Genomic DNA, 19,988 nt, shown 5'->3' with positions numbered 1-19,988 from the left:
TGCGGCCCCTTGGGTTCGCTAAGGGAGGATGCGCTGACCTTGCGCTAGTCGCCAGTGACCAGTCCAGTGGCGAAGCATTGAGGCCCCGGGGGAATCAAACTCGCACCTAAGTTGTTGGAACTAGGTTGTAGGAACTAAAATAGTTGGAACTGTACGATGGGTACTGCATGTCATCAACAGTCCACAAATTGTTGATAAACGGAGTAAATGCTATTGTACCATTTGGAAGTCTTTCGGAAGAAGCTTCAGAGGCCCGAAACAAAGATTATACGAGGTTCAGAGAGCACCATTCGAGGAGGAGTAATACGATTGTGTAATTTCTTAGAATGTTTTGGTCTAAGCATAAAAAATATTGTAAATTACACTTATTATAGTCGCATTTAAGCATTAAAATGTATCATAAACAAAAATTTTTTTTTGAAAATTTTGCCGATTTTTAGAAAAAAAATCGCAAGTGATGCCGCGATATAAAGTATGTCAAAAATTCACAAATAAATAGTACTATATCAGTGTGCGAGGATATAACGGCCAACCTTGCGATTCCAGAGATATTCTCATTTTTCATGTCAGCTCCATACAAATTTTTCTTAAAAAAATTATAACTCTTCCATTTGTGCATACAATTACTTCATATGTCATTTTTTATAATAGTAATGATCAGCAGAAGTCATTTCCAGCGAAAAAAATAACATTCACGACATCGAGATCCTATGTCTTCTACAGCCGATTTTCGATCCACCGTGCGCCGCGTCAAAAGACTCTACATTGTATATTTGTTTACATCTGTCTACGTTCCGTTTAACGCTATAATTGACAATTGTCATGGGATTTGGACGCGCAATTTAACCTCTTTGTCGTACTGATCCAATTCAACGTTTCGCGCCGAAATAAAATAAATAATGGAAATGGCGGATCGGTGTGCTCGCAGCTGCGCCCGCGCAGCGCGCCACGCAGTATTCATTAGCCGCGCGCGCTAGAGTGGAACCGCGATACGATACGTTTTTTGTTATCTCGCTCGCACGCAGCACTTGCATTTTTTTTTCGACAACGCATCGGCGATTTCGTTTTATCGTCCCCATCGAGTGGTTTTTGCCGTTTGGAATTCCTTACGCATCTTGTTTCGGGTTCGTTTGTTGATAAAAATTGTTGGCTTTTAGATCCTCTCCATCTCGGTTTCGTGGGAAACCTTCGAACCCTCAGAGATTTCTTCAGTTTAATTTCGTACGTCGTTTGTCCTCGCCAAAGTGAACAGAACAACGACAATCGAGAATCGTCGATTACGGTTGTGTTTTTGCGCAATCACTAGCGCGAGCGTTAAGGATATCACCTATTTAATACGCATTACCCGCGACATCGCTCGCGTAACATTGATGTGACCATTTAATTACACACTGGAACCACGGCACGTACGTGTTAAGACAAAAAATGTTACGTAACCAACGTTTCTTTAACTCGGTTGCGCGAATATGTGCGCATTTTTAAAATGTCCATAATAAAATTGACTGTTGCACCGCCGTTACAAGGTTACGGCATCCATTTTCTCTTTTATAGTGGCATCTCCGTGAAAGTGGTCGTTAATACAATAAATGTTAATGTTTATAAAAAATAAATTATAAATGCTATTAGATGCGTTTCGCGCTGCATTCACAATTATCGAGGCTAATGAATTCTTGTCATGATAACCAGCGCTGTTACAATATTTATTAGATAGGTACGTAACTGCGGCTCGGCACAACAAAATACCTGTTACTGAATTGTTTGCTTCGGTAGTTCAAGTTGACATTGTTTATGTTACCGAAAGTGTCCCATAAAACCTCTATAGTGCAATTTAACTCGAACAAGCTATCTACTACAGCCCAAAGCGTATTTACACGGTCTATAAATTCACTATCTATGGAATGTTTTTTAATTAAGTACTCATAGGAGGGCCTTTTTTACAATCTAGATAGCGTGTTTTTACAATAAATTCTTGTATAATTAAAGGTCAGTCTGTTATTGTGATAACTAACGTCGATAATCTATACAATTAAACAATACTCGGTCAAATGTAGAAATAGGAGTGTGTTATTAGGAGTATTTTCTCTAACCTTTGCTTTCTGATTGAGGCCCGGTTGCACCATGCGATAGCGTGCGCCACTCAATTAGTGGCTGACACGCCGCGTCGACCGACTCGCGTCGAGTTTTTGTCCGTTTAAAGCCGCATTAATATGCCGATGAACTAAACATTATGCTCTTTCATCACTCGCTGTGACGTCACATAGAAAATAAAAATAAATAAATGCGACGCCGTTAAGAGGTTATTGCGTTTAGAAAAGATTTTCGAAAAACGAACGCGAATCACCACAGGCAATGTAGAAGGGACGCGTTCGAAATTTGAATTCATCCAAGGGTTCCGAATTTGAATACGCCAATCGTGTCGCGAGCCGTCGTGATTGGTCAAAATGATTTTGGACGATCTCAAGGGTGTTTAATTCTATACTAAATTATTCTAAGCATTTTACGTGCAAAAATTCTATGTGTATTAGACTTTTGTGGGTATATAAGTCGATAATTAGCCATTAGAAATCAAATATAACAACTTAAAACCTACACTTTTCCTATCATCAAGATCTATATTGAAATATCTATACAACTCTCACTTATAACTTGTATTCGTTTAAACTCCTTGTCTTTAAATCAAAAACTATATCTTAAACAGATTAGCTTACCTTTTTAAGTAAAAGTCGTGAGGTTACGGAACCCGTCTTGCTAGTCTGTGTTTTTGCAGTGCTTCAGCTTTCGTGATAAAAATGGTCTCCAAATGAGTATTAATTCGCGCGACTTAATAATGACATAAATACGCTAAGCGCGAGCTTTTTGATACAGGGTGTTCTATAACAAATATTTCTCTTTTGAATTCATACAAAAATGCTCAGAAAAATTGTTCTGAAAGCTATTTGTCCATTATGTTAAAAAAATCCCCTTTGGTGAAATCAGCAGTTTTAGTATGTAATACTGTGATCAGTTAAAAGAAAATTCATAACTATGGATTGAGAGATTTAGTATAACACAGTTAGCGCAACATAACGGAAAAATACAACAATAGTTTGGCAACTCCGTATTACTTTAATATCGCGCCTTTTCCACATAGGGGTAGACCGAGACCAAAAACGACACTTGGTACGATGTTAACAAACTTCCCTTGCCTCATTAACATCTTGTCATCTTACAACTTAATTTTGTATTCTATTGGTCGTAGCGTGATGATATATAGCCTGTAGCCTTCCTCGATAAATGGACTATCTAACACCGAAAGAATTTTTCAAATCGGACCCGTAGTTCCTGAGATTAGCGCGTTCAAACAAACAAACAAACAAACTCTTCAGCTTTATAATATTAGTATAGATTAGTATAGATACCAAGAAAAGTAAAGAAAATACAATAACACATCAGCCTGTATACAAAGTGGTGTGCAATTACAACTGGCAGGCGCATTCCCGCGACACTTCGGCCGATTTCGACATTTGCCGACGACGCCCGAACGTTGCCGAACATTGCCGAACGTTCTGATTCCATTTTAAAAGTTTCATGTACCGTACAAATACAGGTTTCCGTTACATGTTTGTTCAAAAGACGATTCGTGAAAGGTCATTAACCTTACATTTTGATAAACAGTAGTAATTGTAACTTGCTAATTTACTTATAAAGACTACCCATCTTAATGCAAACCTTTTTGTAGACTGCTTATCCTAGTTGAAACTAAACATATGATATATAAAATCACGCCTTCTTCCTATAGGGGTAGGCAGAGACTAAAGAACGCCACTTGGTACGATACTTACAAACTTCCTTTGCCTCATTCACATCCACACCTTGTCATACAGGACCGCCGGTTACGAGTAGCACCTGATCTTTTTGCAAGACATCACCGATATGATCTGTGTATAACTTTGTAAGGCGTCCCATATCATAAAATATAAACTAATCATATACTTTAAAATAGTATTTTTCTTAATAAAAGTATACTTAGTTACTTGTATAAATACGCGTCTAAAACATTTCACTTCAAAAATTGGCTGTACCCACGAAAATATCTGGAAAACATTGATCGTTTTAACGCTCACCTAACATAACTCAGGAAATAAAAAAATACACATTCATTATGTATCTGACAGGTCTGTAGGAGCCCTTGTCAGAAACACCAGTATATCTTGGCCTCCCGCCCATCTTCAGCCTTCGAAAATCACAAGGAGTTTAACTAACGTTGAACATTTTGAGAGGTCAACTTTATCTGGACGGTTCGATAACGACCAGTTTAACTTGGTCTCCGGGCAGGAAGGAATTGTTTGTTTTAAGGGTTCAGGGTTTATTTTGGTGTAAATAAGGGTAGTAGAGGGTTGGGTAGCCAGTCAGCAACAGCTGACGAGGATTATAGGGAGTTTTACCTACAAGGGTGAGTTGTACCTATGTTTTAGTAGATATTTACGTTTTGTCTGTCTGTTACCTCGGGGTTTTAAAGGCAGATAGTAATAATAATATTAAATGCTTGCGTTAGTATAAGTACGGTAACAATTATTGAGTATAATAAAACAAAAAGTACCTTTTGCTTAGCTTGAAATAGGCTATATTGAAATCGAAGAAAAGTATTTTTAAAAGTACTAGTTAATAGTAATTCTTAAAATTTATAGTGGACATGTTGCATTGTACCAAATATTTAAACCTTACTTTATCTGGTTTCTGCCTACCCCTATGGGAAGATAGCGTGATTTTATGTATGTATTTAAGCCTTAATACCTATCAATAAGAGACAAACATATCTAAATTGTCTTAAAAAAAATTTACACTACAATTCACTTTTTACAAAAAATCCTCATTATCTTTAACTCCAAACTAATAACATAATTTATATTTACTAAGTACAGAAAAAAAACAAACACGTCTATGGTGCACGGAACTACTTCCGCCTGTACCATAGACAAAAGCCACCCCCGCCCCTTTTTTATTGAAATTAATGTTGCAAGAATGATTAGTGAGAATCACCCCTAGGAACAAACAATATATAAATATATAGTTATACTTATATTGAGTGCCGCTATAGGATGGAGACATCCATGGCGCAGTGGTTTAGGTCGCCACGCCGATACCATTGCATTGTTCGATTCCCACACGGAACAATTATTTGTGCGATCCACAAAAAATTGTTTCGGGTCTGGTTGTACTTCGTGTCCGTTGTTTGTATGTTTGTAAAAGTCCCCGTGACACAAGCAATTCTTAGTGCTTGAGTCTTTCAAAATACATTAATTAGTTTTCGGTTAATTTAGTGAAAACCTTTCGCATTTATAATATTAGTAGATGTGTTAAAGTAACACAGCTTAATACCTACATTTAAAAGACAAAGAAATGTACAATAAACTCCAGATAACTTATAAATAACTTTATTAATCATTATCTGTATTTTGAACAGAAAACAGCAGACCATATCCTTTATATTAAACAGACATGTGAAACAATACCTCACTACAAAGTTGTATGCAACGGAATTTAAACACATTTAACAAGCATTTTATTGTCATTACTACTAAACTACTGAACCAATTTTCATGAAATTTAAATAGAGATAGTTTAAACAAGATTTGTAATAATAACTACAGTTATTTTTGTTAAAATGCCTGTACGCTTAGAAACGTTGTTTGTCTATTTTTTGTATGTATGTATGTCTCATGAATACAACAATTGTATCATCACATGTACCCTCACGCATTATCCCATTACGGGGTAAACAGCGGACTAATACGCACATATTCATGATGGGGGCTCGAAAAAAATGAATTTTAATCCTCACCATGCATTAAAATGTCTTATTACAATAATATTTATAATCTCTTGTGTGAACGGGCGGGCAGACATTGCACCAGACAAACAAACACAACACAAAACCAACTTTATAACAACAATGATAAGACTCAAATTCCTTTACCAAACACACAAACAGATTAACTCCGGTGCATCTGTTTCTTATAAAAAATATACATTTAACAAAATGTGCAAAAAATGTTATTAATACGTTTTAAGGGTACCTTTTTAAGTCTTGTATTTGAGAAAAAAATAACATACTTTGTAACACAAAAATCGTAATGGATTTAAATTGTATTAAGTTCCCCCATAAGCCCGTATCATACATATTTAGCAATTTGTTCTTACAAACTTTATAACGTATATTTTAGCAATTATCTACCCATAAATAACTTTAAAAATAACTACTTTATCTAACGGAAAATACCTGTATGCCACCCCTATCTTATGAATTTAAAATCACCACGTTTAAAATAGTTCAAATTGACGATCAAATGGCATTTATTCAGTCTGTAATTTCTATAGCAATTTACAAAAGTCCCCCTTTACAAAGACACTGCATATGGAACTAGTAATTATAATAATTCATTTCTAATAGTACCGTGTGATTCTAGGCGGGAAAACTGCCGCCATTTTGTTGTTTATGAGTCAGATTTTTTTTTTACATTGTCGTAGTTTTTAAAAGCTAAGGTTAGGTTTGACATCGTATCAGAGGAACTTATGGTACGTGAAAACTAAATTTCGACAAATATTAAAGGTTGGATTGTTTATAACCTTTTCCTATACTATTACGGATTTTTGTTACGGAGTAAGCAGTACCGGAGAAACATGCCTTATATTCTTAAACTATAGTTCGACTAACATTATATAACAAATAGAATAGCAATAGTTATTTATGGGTAGATAATTGCTAAAAACGTAATAAAGTTTGTAAAAACAAACGAAATTTCAACAAATATTTTTTTGCGTTTATTATACAGTGGCCGCAGATTAAAACATTGACAATTTAAAACTATTATAACCGCTAAATTTACCTTCAAAAGTCCGCAAACGTGAAAAATATTAGCTTATAATGCACGAAAAGCGCATCTAACCCCCCCACCGCGGTGCAAAGAATACAAAGGGTATATGTCACGCGGAGTCACGCGGCGAAACCAACATTATTTGTACTGATCAATCAAGATTATGTCCAGTAATGCGTCTAACCCTTCACTCTGTTCCCCGAGGGACGCGTGATTGTTTCATCAATGCCATGATTAGGGTTACTGTTATACTTTGTATTTGTTTCTTGTTCTGTTATTTGTAGGGGTAAGATTGCAGTTTTATGACGTCCTATACTTGCAAAACTACGCGAAATTGTATCAAATGTTATCTTTTTATATCAAGTATTCAAAGGAGATTATGACTGCTTTTAATTTCATTTGAAATGAATAACATGGTCGTTAAGTTAAAGCTCAAATCATCAAGTAAGGAGTTTTCCACTTCTAGTACCTATAGTTTAACATCTTATACTATAGGAAAAAAAGAAAATTTTAGTTGCTTAAACCATAGTTTCTAAAAGAATACTCATCCTAATCTTTTAAACATTCTAACTTTTAATTCAATCGCGTTAAAAACCCGTTGCATTATAATGTTTACAAGTCGCGAAAGTTTAAAATCGTTTACAAAAATACTCCTTAAATAATATACGTCACTAACAATACAATAACAATTAAAACAAATAATCAAATCACAACAAAATTTCAACCGCAAAAAGACCAACATATTCAATTAAAACACTAAGAATATTTCAAAACGACGAACAATACAACCCCACAAAAGAGTTTAACTTCGAAAATAACATTAACAATGGTAAAACACACAGTTTTACCCGCAGATACGTTATTAAACATTGCACCATTACCCTTTAATTTTTACCCCTCAGGGATTTAGGGGGTTGATTAAAAAAAGGCAAACGGAGGGTGCAGTTTTCGCTATGAATGTATTATACATACGTTTTACGCGTAGTGTATTTATACAAAAAGTATTGTATAAATATTGCTGTATTTTGAAGTGTATTTCGATTTGTGTGTTTGTTTGTCATGGGTAATAAATTCAAAGGTTTTTAGACTTTGTTGAAGTTTAGTCATCTGTGCTTTAAGTAGGTACTCTTGTTAAGTCAATGTTGAAAATAATTCTTGTGTTGTTTCGTGTTATTTTTTGTATGAGAGTGGTCTGGGATTGGGTTGGCTTGGTATAAAGTTAATAAATGTATGCTTAATTATTATTTTTCAAAATAATAATATATTTTGTATTAACTTAAAATTCGATTTTTGTACTCTTGTTTGTACTGCGTGGAATACTTTAGACTGGAATTAGGAGTTTAAAAGATCTGAAATAATAGTCATTATTTATTTAAGTTTTCTTAAATGAATACACAAAATCACAATCTAACTTTATAATTCATAGCACAAAAGAAAAATAAATAATAAAATACTCAAATAATATTATTAACTAAAGCTAAACAAAAAATAACAACGATTAACTTAAATTTATGAGCACCGTGGTAGAGACACCATTTAACCGACTGCCCCGAAGTGGGTAATTATGTACCACCTTTATTACTACTACTAATTCCCCTTACAACCCTCTGATCGCGTTAATGGTCGAAAAACTGACCTTCCGGGTCTAAACGACCCTCGAGAGACCAGTTAACTAACTATACCAGCACACGACTACACATCGTCTGATTCGCACATTGGCCACCATCTCTATAAATCGTAGAAAAAATCATACACTAAATTAACAAAGGAATGTCCCAAACAAAAATATTGTCGCCGATTACACACTGTGTCAATTTTTTCGCGGACAAAAAAATATAAATTGCACAAATTACAGCAATAAAATTTTCACAGTGTTTAGTGTAATGTCTCAATCGGTTCAAAACAAAAAGCTTAAAGAACTAAATAATCATTTCGGCCGCACAGAAATTATATGTTACTGACAACTGTCAAAACCATAACACGCCCTCTGACGGCCGCGGCGAGAATTAATAAATCAAGCCACAGATCTGTAGTGACAAAACTCACATCAGAAATTACAGGTCACAAATCGTCACACACCACGGCCATAAATCAACTTGGATTCTTTGTGCGATAAAAAAAGAAACTAAGCAAATACCCCGGTTCGGCCGCCTTCTACCTGCCCCGTATCTTTTGAATACTTTTCTTGTATTAAAATAAAATTTCTGAACGCACGGATTTCGGGACAAAAAACGCACGAAAAACGCTCCAGTGTCATTCCGTCTCTGTCTCACGTGTAGCTCTGTCCTTGTCGCACAGGGATGACGCTGCGCAGGCAACTGTGAGCGTCATTTAGAAATGTTTAGAGCAACAGTTTTATTTGTGAGCGTCGCGCGAAATACGCTCCGTGTGACCTTTACTAACACAACTTGGACTCTAAGGCCACTGGCACACAAAGTTTTTGACAACACAAAAACAAACCGTAAAACATTTATAAATTCCAGTTAGTTATGAATAATTTCTAGATGATTTACATATATTTTATGGAAAGAAACACTACGCAAACAAAAGGTCGGCTCTCGTCTAAGTTCTTTTAATTCCTACACGGAGCCCGAACAAAAGTTAAACAACCAAACCTCATTTTATAGAGCTACGTTTATGGCCACAATATTCAGTAGGAGCCATTTTGTTAAGAATATTTATGGCGTTTTTTGTGCTCGCCAAGGAGAAATGACTGATATTTGACGTTTACAAGTATACCATAAAGACATTTGTTCATTACGTCCGTTTATGGGTGGCAGTAAAGCGGACCAAATAAATATATTCGCACGTCGTTGTGTCAAAACAGGTGATTAAATGTGGAGCGGTCGCGGTCGCCGAAACAATCGCGGCGTGACGCGCTTGCGACACACGCGACACGACGCGACACACGCCACGCGACACGACGCGACGTCGCGCGACAACGCCGACACCCGCCGCGGCAGACGCCCGCGCCACTATAAATAAAAATTTCGTAACAGGAACGCGTATTAATACACTATAAATTTAAATTTCGAACTACTTCAGTAGCGAGGTCGAACGACTGTTTTTTAAGTCAAAAAATTGTATAAAAAAATCACCTGCTCGCCGCCGCGTACGAGAATGTTATTAAATAGGAGGCGACTTAACTAAATTACAAAACTCGACCTCTGAGCATTATAGAATAATTTAACATTAATCACTGGCCGCGGTACGCGCGATTCTATGTCCTACGTTTAACTTTGACAAGCGTCAAAATGGCTCGAGACCTCTTGATTTATTAAAAAGCCCATCGAGATCGATCGCCGGCATCTTAGGTAGCGTCTCGGTGCTTTATTTTATCTTATAAATAGATTTTTTATTACAAATTACAGGGTACCACGTTTGGTAGCGATTTCGGTGCCGCGGTTATTCCGTTACTTATCGCACTAAGTGCCCCCTGCCGATCGAGTCATTATGCGCTTTAATTTGTGTCAAATAGAGTTTAATATTCATCGCGACGCGTGCACATCTCGATCGGGACTTTACGAATTTAATGATGAGTTCCGTAGTTTTTTCGAAAGTCCAGGTAGCAGACAATCGGGGTTTAAAATCAGTGTTACTCGGACACACTGGTGGATTCCAGCTTTCCGTGGAAAAAATCATTAATCGATTAAGTGGAGTGTTGTTCCGAGGTGGTTACATGCACATGAGACTGCTCCTCGCCACGACAAAGGGACTGCACGAAGGCATTTATTCAATTACACAAACAAAGGCATTTCGACTGAAAGTGCACAATGAGGGGGCAACAATGAGCCTCAGGTAAACGTTGTGAATAGACAGAACGACAATTGTCGTATCACAAAGATATTTGGGACGAGTCAAAAGTTATTTTGTTCACGGCCTGTTTATTTTTACGGGGCAAACAGATATAAAATGCTTTTGTCCCACATTTTTTTCCGAGTTAAATCGATAGAATACAGTTCGATGCATCGATTAAAATAAAAAATATGGATGCAATAACTCGATTCGAAAGGGAATTTTTGCTTCGTATCGACACCTAACAATTGGTGAGGGTTTTGTCGCGATGTCAGATGTAATGGAGGCATTAAGCGTGCCGATGTGAACGTATCCAACACTGCTATGCATTCATTATTATACTCACGCTGGGAGCGAGCACGCAAGGTGGGCAGAGCTCTTTGTGTACTCAATCTGTGCGATCACGACTTCACAAGTCAAATATTCGGAAAGAGACGAGCAACTTATTTCATTAGAGAGGTAATGAAGAGGGCGTCAGTTCGTTCCCTCGAAGTTGGTCAAGTTGGACGTTACGCAGCACTATGGGCGAACTCAAAAAACATTGGCCATAAAATCTCGTACGAGTAATACCGAAAATTGTTGTTTCCCGAGTGTTCGGTATCAGCCGATCGCCTTATTAGCATTTAATTTGTGTCTAAAGGGGCTCCGGTGTTCACGGGTCGGTGCTCCCCTAAATGGGAGACTTCCTCGCCGGAGGGCGGGGGAGGGGCCATCTACGTCTGGTTATATTTCGTTAAAGTCGCCATTGGTCGAGAGATTTGGAAGACTATCATTATAGTGATATGATCGCGGTGTCATTATGTGGGATTGCTATGCTTATGTCTAAGTTGGGCAACAACGTTATGACTGACATCATACATAACTTAACTTGTAATTACTGATTGACTTACAGTTACCAATTTAAGGTTAACAAAGAAAAATAAAAATGACGCGCCATTTCAATACAAAAATATCCCCCATGGCCAGTTGTGCTCACCGGTAAGTTAACGATCTGTTGGTTAAGCGACCTTTGGCGTCATTCCGTAGATGGGTGACCGCCATATTTGAACTGGGCGTCTCCGTGCTTCGGAGGGCACGTAAAAAGTCGGTCCCGGTTGTTGTCAATTAAGATAACAGTCGTTAAGCCACGTCAAAGGCTACCGGGCTTGAACAACTTTGACACTAGGTTGACCACTAACCATACGATAAGAAGAAGAATACAAAAATAACTAATCCTCAATTCGTATAACAGTAAAATAGTTTCTCATGTCGTATTCTTATTTAAAGGTGTGAATATAACATGATTCATGTATCAGATCAGTGACCTGGCCACCAAACACCCACGCCTTTTTATAACAGCTCAGAGAAACACCGTGTGGTCAATAATATTCGTAACATGATATTCTTAGAAATATTTATATATCATATTTAAATAACTACATCTTCGAAATCTAGCCTTTTTTCTAATTCTAACCATGTTGGGGTCGGCTTCCAACCTCACCGGATGCAGCTGAATACCAGTGTTTTACATGGAGCAACTGCCTATCTGACCTCCACAACACTTAATACGAAACCCTTCGGTAAGACTGGTTAAGCTTTTGACTACTGTTAATGACTGTCAAAGATCTTTGGGCATGACAGTTGGGACTCAAAATTTAACGTGTCTTCCGAAACACGGAACTCTGAATGTATAATTGGGCACCCATCCACATAACAACCTGGGCAAGCGTAGCTTATCCTTAGAGACGGACCTGCGCAGCTGTTTCTTTCTCTTTTTATCATCGAAAGCAGTCATCAGTGAAAACTATTTTTCGTTATTTTTTTAGTCCAGAGTAGATGTGTCGGTCCACTGTGCGTCACTATAGTAGTTGAAGGCAAATAACAATTTGTTGTGTTCAATAATGACACAACACGGAATGATAGCCATTATGCCGTGGGCGGGATCGAACCCGCTACCACAGCGCTCGCCGGTCATTACCGACCTCTATGATTTGTGGTTATGTACGCTACAAGTGGGATGGTATTAGACCAATTAGGATTTATACTCTTTTTATAACACTAAAATACCATTACAAAGTACTTTAAAAACTGATTTTATACAAAACTCTGACAGTGAGAAAGACCCTTAAAAATGAGCAGCCAGCAACAAATAGTTTACAATTTCCGTGCTTCAGAGGGCACGTTAAAAGTCGGCCTCGGCTTTTGTCTACCAAGTTAAGCCAAGTAAAAGATCTTTCGGGCGGCTTGAACAACTTTGACACTAAGTTGACTACTAACCATACGATAAAATAAAAAAAAAATTACGATAAGGGTTAGATACTAAAACGACAATATACTTGGGTAAAACACTAGTAAAGAAATTAAGCTATACAAAAACACATTCAAATAAAATTATTAATAACATAATTCGAAACAAAATGAAATTGGAAACAAATCGTTAATTTAGAAAACGTATCATTAAAGATATTGTAAAAAACCGTTGCGCGTTCTACAATTAAATACAAAAGTTAAAAAAAAAACTTTGTAGAAAAAAGGTCAAATTGTAAAAAAGGAGTATAATAATTAAAAGCTAATCAAATTGAGCACCGTATCCATCATCTGTGGTAGCGTAAATATGTATAATTTTTATATGACATTTAAAAGCTTGGACATAATCGATTCCATACATTTTAATAGGTAACCGTTGAAAATAAATACCAATGAAAAATCTACCTTACCTTCCTAAACGTAAAGTTTAAATTCCCTCGTCTTTGACCATAAACAACAACTGCTTCTTTTTAATTTTTGCAAAACGCTCTATCGGATAGTTTGTATCGTTTATGGTGTAAATAAATTTCACACTTTTGTTTCGATCATTTCGATAATAACGGTCGAATGGCGTCTCTACTGCAATTGCCCATAGCCAGTTTACTTACCGGTCCGTAAACGATTGGTTAAGCCAATCTTGGCGCGGTCTTTCCATAGATGGGTGATCGCATAGTATTTGAATTGGGCATCTCCGTGCTTTAGAGGGCACGTAAAAGCCGGTCCCAGTTGTTATCTTATATCGTTAAGCTACGTCAAAAGCCTTCGGGCGGCTTGAACAACTTTGACACTAGGTTGACCACTAACCATAGGATAAAAGACTGCAATTTAAAAATCATACATCAAATTAAGTTCTTTGTTAATACTTTTGTGTAATTATACATTTATGACTAACATTTTCTTAGTGCTTGTTTCTTAATAAACATATAATTTTTGTTTCTTAATAAACATTTACATAAATAAACGAACAGTTTATTACGCCGTTGTTTGTATACAATTCTTTACATTTTTAATCTGCCATTGTCATGTCAATTCCACATTTAGCTGCACATTTCTTTTATAATCTGTACTGCGTTTCTGGAATAATTAAAAAAATGGACGTCGTTTATGAATATTTATAAGCTTTGTTTTACTTGTCAATATAATAATATCACATAAGCTTGTATATAACAATGCGATCGACTATTACTATTACTATTTTAGCATTTTTCCAAAATTGACAAGGGCTTAAGGTTACGCTGATATTTCTGTTGTTAGTTAAAATTAATTACGAAAAACATTTTAATTTTAAAATGTAACAATTATGTATCGTGTTTCAAAAATGAGCTACCTTAAACATGGTTCCGAAACAACGTAAAGATTGATGTGAAAACTAATTTTAAATTTAAATTCTTATAGTTTTGATAATGTTATGTCATGTACTCGTAATTAGTACACAATAATAGTATAATAGTAATTAGTAAGACTTACGGTTAGTCGGTAGAAGGAAAAAATCCGGGCCGAGCGGTGCATGATAGTATCACATTTCCGGCCATCTTGACTTGAAAATGTCGAAAAAAAGTGTTTCTTAAGTATGTACACAGATTAAACATCAGACGGGTTACTTGATTGATATCTTAGCTTTAAAATGTACATTGTACCTGTTTATAAACTTTCCAAATATTTGAAGAATTTTATGATAATTAGACTATTATATTAATTAGGTCGGGAAAAAGTCTTCTCGCATTATAGTATGTATGAACTTGTAATAAAATCTTTTCTCTACACACAAAATAGCTCGATATTTGGGTACCTCACGAGCTCACTGAAAGAGACCTAACGAACTGTGTACTTATTTGTGATTCTTGAAGCCAGAGAGATTTTATTACAAGTTCGTACATACTATAATGTGAAAAGACTTTTTCCTTGACCTAATACACGAAAGTGTAGGTGCGACACATACTTAGAATGTCAGTCTCTTGTAATAGGGGGTGAGTCTATTGCCATATACCGGGTACGTTACCAAAACTCCGAGTTACTATTGAAAGACATTCAAATATACATTTTGAAAAAACATATTACCCAACCTGGGAATCAAACCCTCATGATCAGTAGTTGCATACACGCGACAACGCGGTCTTATTTATTTTTTTATCTTTGAAAGAGTGTGTCGTCTCTCTCTCTCAATCCTTGTTTAACTAATTGCCTGTTTATATAAGGTTAAGTGCCTTAAAGTTATGTACCATATGATCAGACCCGTATTGTTCAATAGCTTTTGACAGCTTGACATATCGGCTATATAAAATAAATTGACCATTCTCGTTCGTCAAGTGTCGCCATTTTAAACTATGTTTACTCATTTAGGAAATTATAAACAGTATCTCAAAGGAAATGTTTAATTTTAACGATTTGATTAGATCATACGAATTATTAATATATAATTTTAATTGACTTTTTACATCTGTTTTTTTTTACTGTTGACAAAACAACTTTATTTTTAAAACACGTTTAATGTAAATATGAATTGAATGTATCCTATATTTATTTATCATAAGTTATATTATTATATCTATGCAGTAGTGTCCAGTCTGTATTTATAATCTGTGGGTCGTGTGCGCGGGCGCAGCCAACCGAGCGAGCATTTTATTAGCCACGTACAAGCATTACGACCCGGCTGCGTCTGCCATTAATCCTCTATACACTTCCATACAACGTAAATTTGCATTCATAATCATTGTGAAAAATATACTCATGTAAGATTTTCTTTATTCACAGATACGCCAAGAGAAACCTTACTACATAGCGGACCCTGAGGTCGACTCATTAGTAAGTATTGTCCACTCTACGACACAACACACAAATAAAACGTGGGATCACTTTAATACCTCATCAACTAGCGAACGTTTCACAATAATTTACGATTTGATTAGTTAAAGAGCTGTCCGAATTAAAGCACAGGTAAACGAGAAAATATTTCTGAGAACAAAATAGGGAAATAAGAATTAATAAAAAAACCATATTATATTGTCACTCATAAAAAGCTGAATCGCACCGTGCGCCTCCCGCGGCTAGCTTGGACAAAAAGTGAAATAATAAAAGTAACATGGCGGCCACCCACCGCCGCGTTTCGACACGGGTACTTAACCGATTTTTAACAAATAAAATCTAAGGCATTACGAATCGCGCCGGTCGGAGGCGACGTTCATGTTATTTAACTTAGTTAGTGAAAATACATTTTATCAAGTGTCACCGTCACGCACGGATCATTATTGGCGATGGATTGATTTGTTTGACTATCCCGTTGTGGTAGTGACAAATTAAAACAGTAGCCTAGATGGTGGTGGGGTCATAAACCACGTCTAACTTGCGATGATAAGCGTCATTCATCGCGGTGTTTTTAACCGGGTGAAAGATAACTTGGTTAAACAGTGTGCGACATCCGGGCGTTGAGCAAACTTTGCTCAACGAATAGGTGAATTTATCATATACAGTTTTTGTCTCCAGTGACATGTGGTGGCACTCGGTGACGCATCTGTTTGTCTACTCACACAGTTTATTTTCAAAGGCACTCGCTTTTACTATTCCTTAACTTTTTTTGACTGCCTCAATAGCACTGTGGTTTAAGTTGCCACGTCGCTATCATTGCGGGAGTGGGTTCGATTCCCACACTGAACATTTATTTGACAAACAACAAATAATTGTTTCGGGTCTGGTTGTACTTTGTGTCCGTTATTTCTATGTTTGTAAAAGCGACACAAGAGATTTTCTTAGTGCGGGAGTTGTGTAAAAAACTACATATTTAGTCTAAGAATGAGAGACCAAATTGGTTACTGGCAGATTAACTTGGTTACAAAAAGTATCTGATAGGTCAACGACTTGAAGTGAGCTTCATTGAAAATAACACTCAATTCTTCGTTTTAAATTACTTTTCGTATTACCGTTGGGATTAAAGAACATGTAAAAACCAGGCTGTTTAAGACCTCAAAGTATAAATTAGCTTGTATAAGTATTAATGGTATAACCACGTTTTTATTCTCGCAGTTTGCGGTTAAACTCAGTATGCAAGACATCAGAAAAGGTCTTAACAATAATTTCAATACAGTATTGAGTGAATAAATGGTTTATTTGGAGTAATTTTCGTTTGTAATTAAATGAGTTCTTTTGTCGATGGCTCTTAAGTATTGCCATATGACAGCGCGCGAACTTTTACTAAAGACTCTTGAAAGGAGGTAATTTTCGTTTGTAACTTATTTTACTTGTAAAAATATGTAGGTCTGTCTGTCCGTTTTGATGTATATTAATCAATTATTAAGACTAATTTCGCAAATTCTTAGTAGGTACGAAATCAAAATCAATTTTTTTATTCATTTAAGTCAAATGTTGACACTTATGATAATCAATGATACAGAGAGTGAATTTACCGCCAGTTCGGAAGGTAGGGCAAATGAAAAGACTAGCAAGAAACTCATGCACACTCTAACTAAAATGAAATCCTTTCAAATTATAGTAAAATTACTATTATTGTCGTTCAAAAATATTTTTTTTTGTAATAAGTTTATGTCGTCAAATAAAGTGAGACCGCGGTAATAACACAGTCTTATAAAGACCTCCAAGGACTAAAATGGCGCCTCGGGACAGAAACACCTGACTCCATATTGTTAGTGGTTTATTGTAAAATATAATGACGCTGCCAGCCTGACGGTTAACTCATGTCGCCATTTAATTTATGAAGTAGGTGAAGGTTTATTAACTTATATAAACAGTTGAAAAGCACATTTGAGACAAATATCTATACATCTACAATACAAACAAACAAACAAATACTGATATTAATAAATATACAATAACAATACAAATAATAAATACTAATGTTTAAAATTTTGTATGTAAGATTGCAAAAAACGCAAAAATTGACAAACGAATATTCATGTATTTTTGGTACACAGATAGTTTATAAGCTATATTATAGCAATACATAGGATTTATACTCGGACGAAGTCGCTGGCAAAAGCTAGTCTTGAATAAAATATAAAGATGAAAGCACAATTAGTGTTCCAAACAAAATTCTATTTAAAAAAAAAACATGCCATCCAAATTCGAAATTAGAAAATCCACACCAAGATTACGAAAAAGTTCGAATTTCAAGTGTAGAAAAAAAAGTTTAAACATTTAAAAAAAGAACACGTGGGTCGTAAGTTTGTTGGAGTAGTGATGTGGACACACGATCGAAACAAAGTATAGTAAACTAAAACTGTATTCGACTAAAAAACCAACAGTCGTTCTGTGTTTTATTGACCCATTTGGTTTGAGAGGCGATTGGTTACGGCGAGTAGAGCTTGTTTGCCCACGTCACATCTGTGTTTGGTCTGTCACAGCCTTTTGAGGGTCTAAGCTTCCTCAAACATAGTTGAACTGCAGTAGCGTAGGTAAATATAACCGAATAGTTTTGTGTTTTACGAGTCATTAGTAAGCGATATCGTGTTAACATGCAGTGTAGCGTTGTTTGAGCCTTGAGTTTTTTGTTTATACAATATATGAGCCGTTTTACTGATATTGTTTGAAAACTGCATAGTATTTTTAACGCTATTATTTTATATTTTCTGTCTACATTATAAGTGTCAGTATTTTTGAGACAATAGTAATTTTTAACTACAGATACTCTTATTTTGGATACAATTATTAATCCGTAAAGCGGGTTCTGAATAAAACAAATTGCGCACTTTCATGTAGTTATACTACTTACCTAGTGTGTATAGATAGTATTTCAGATTTGTATATACTAATTACAGAAGTACATAGTATTACGTACAACAATTTGCAGTGTTAGCTAGACAGTATGGTACATACAGACAAATCCAAACTAAGTCAATTACGTCCCTCATCGGTACACACACCGGTAATTAAAGTCAAATAGTGTTGTACACAATCGACTATATCGAATAACTCACTCGATTATCTTAAAATTTCCGTTGGTTGAATGTTTAAACAATTTATCTCTAAAAATCTTAAATATTTTCTTAGCCTTTCTCAAGCTCGGGGATTACATAGGAATATTCGTTCGCTCCCCTTTTTAAACAGAACTGTCTCGGTGGCAGGAGTGGTACAAGTCAAACACATTTTATCTGGTGGTGTCGCCTATGTCAACTGCGTCGTCTGAATAAACAGACGAGGGTGGCGCTTCCACTATAGATTTAATTGATATTGCAGCAACACGAGCTCGCCAGATGTTTACTACTTGTGGCTACAATGACGCTCTTTTTAGTCGATTTACTAACTTTGGCTCGAATCGTATCCGATAGTTAATTTTATGAATATTTGATGACACGACTTTTATTTTATTACTTTATAAGTACGTATTTTCTATCAATTTTATATTTAACACTGAATTCTTTATGAATCATTCCATTAATCTGATAATAATTTAGTAAAACTATTTCATTGTGACTCACACATCAAAAGAAACTACTTTTTATAGCCTATATCTTTGAACAATCTAAGCTCATTGCCGGAAATACAACAATTTGAATCGTAATAACATATTTGAGACAACCGTAAAACAAAAACCGAATTACAACACTATTTGAAAACGTTAGAAATTTAAATTGGAGACGGTGTAAAATCATCAATCAAAGGTTGAAATAAGTTGAGATCGTTTGGATTCAGCTCTCGTCCTCGAGTGGCAATCAGAAACAAATCAAGACGCTATTAAAACGGCATTAGACGGTTTTTAGATAGATATCGATTTGAAAAAAGTCACCGATTAGATCTTCAAACAGAATCAAACAATAGTCGATATGATCTGTGTGTGTACGTACAGTCAGCACCAAAAGTCGCTGAACATATTCTATCTTTCGAAACCCCATATATTTGTAGTATTGCATATTATTCCATCGAGAAAACATCTGACGGTGATCGAAATGATTAATTACTACTAATTTTACCTGATTTTGTTCATGTATTTATTTACATTTGGTTATAAAGAGGCTTTTTTTAATAACCCATATTTGTCCCACCGCAGGACAAGGGTCTCCTCTAGGGTTAGGCCTCTTTATCAAAAAAATAAATAAGAATAAATAA

General features: G+C 35.7%; 1 protein-coding gene across 5 annotated transcripts in view; it reads left to right on the top strand.

Annotated features, from left to right (window-relative positions):
* hth (Meis homeobox homothorax) overlaps positions 1 to 19,988 on the top strand; it is a 290,065-nt gene that overhangs the window by 34,359 nt on the left and 235,718 nt on the right. For all 5 annotated transcript variants that reach the window (XM_076126853.1, XM_076126854.1, XM_076126852.1 and 2 more), the window contains exon 4: positions 15,687 to 15,737. In XM_076126853.1, the coding sequence (XP_075982968.1) occupies positions 15,687 to 15,737 (51 nt within the window). The remainder of the gene's footprint in view (positions 1 to 15,686; positions 15,738 to 19,988) is intronic.

This window comes from Anticarsia gemmatalis, chromosome 19 (genome assembly GCF_050436995.1).
Source record: "Anticarsia gemmatalis isolate Benzon Research Colony breed Stoneville strain chromosome 19, ilAntGemm2 primary, whole genome shotgun sequence".
NCBI lineage: Eukaryota > Metazoa > Arthropoda > Insecta > Lepidoptera > Erebidae > Anticarsia > Anticarsia gemmatalis.
The sequence above is the reverse complement of the archived record's forward strand: the minus strand, read 5'-3'. Positions and strand labels throughout refer to the sequence as shown.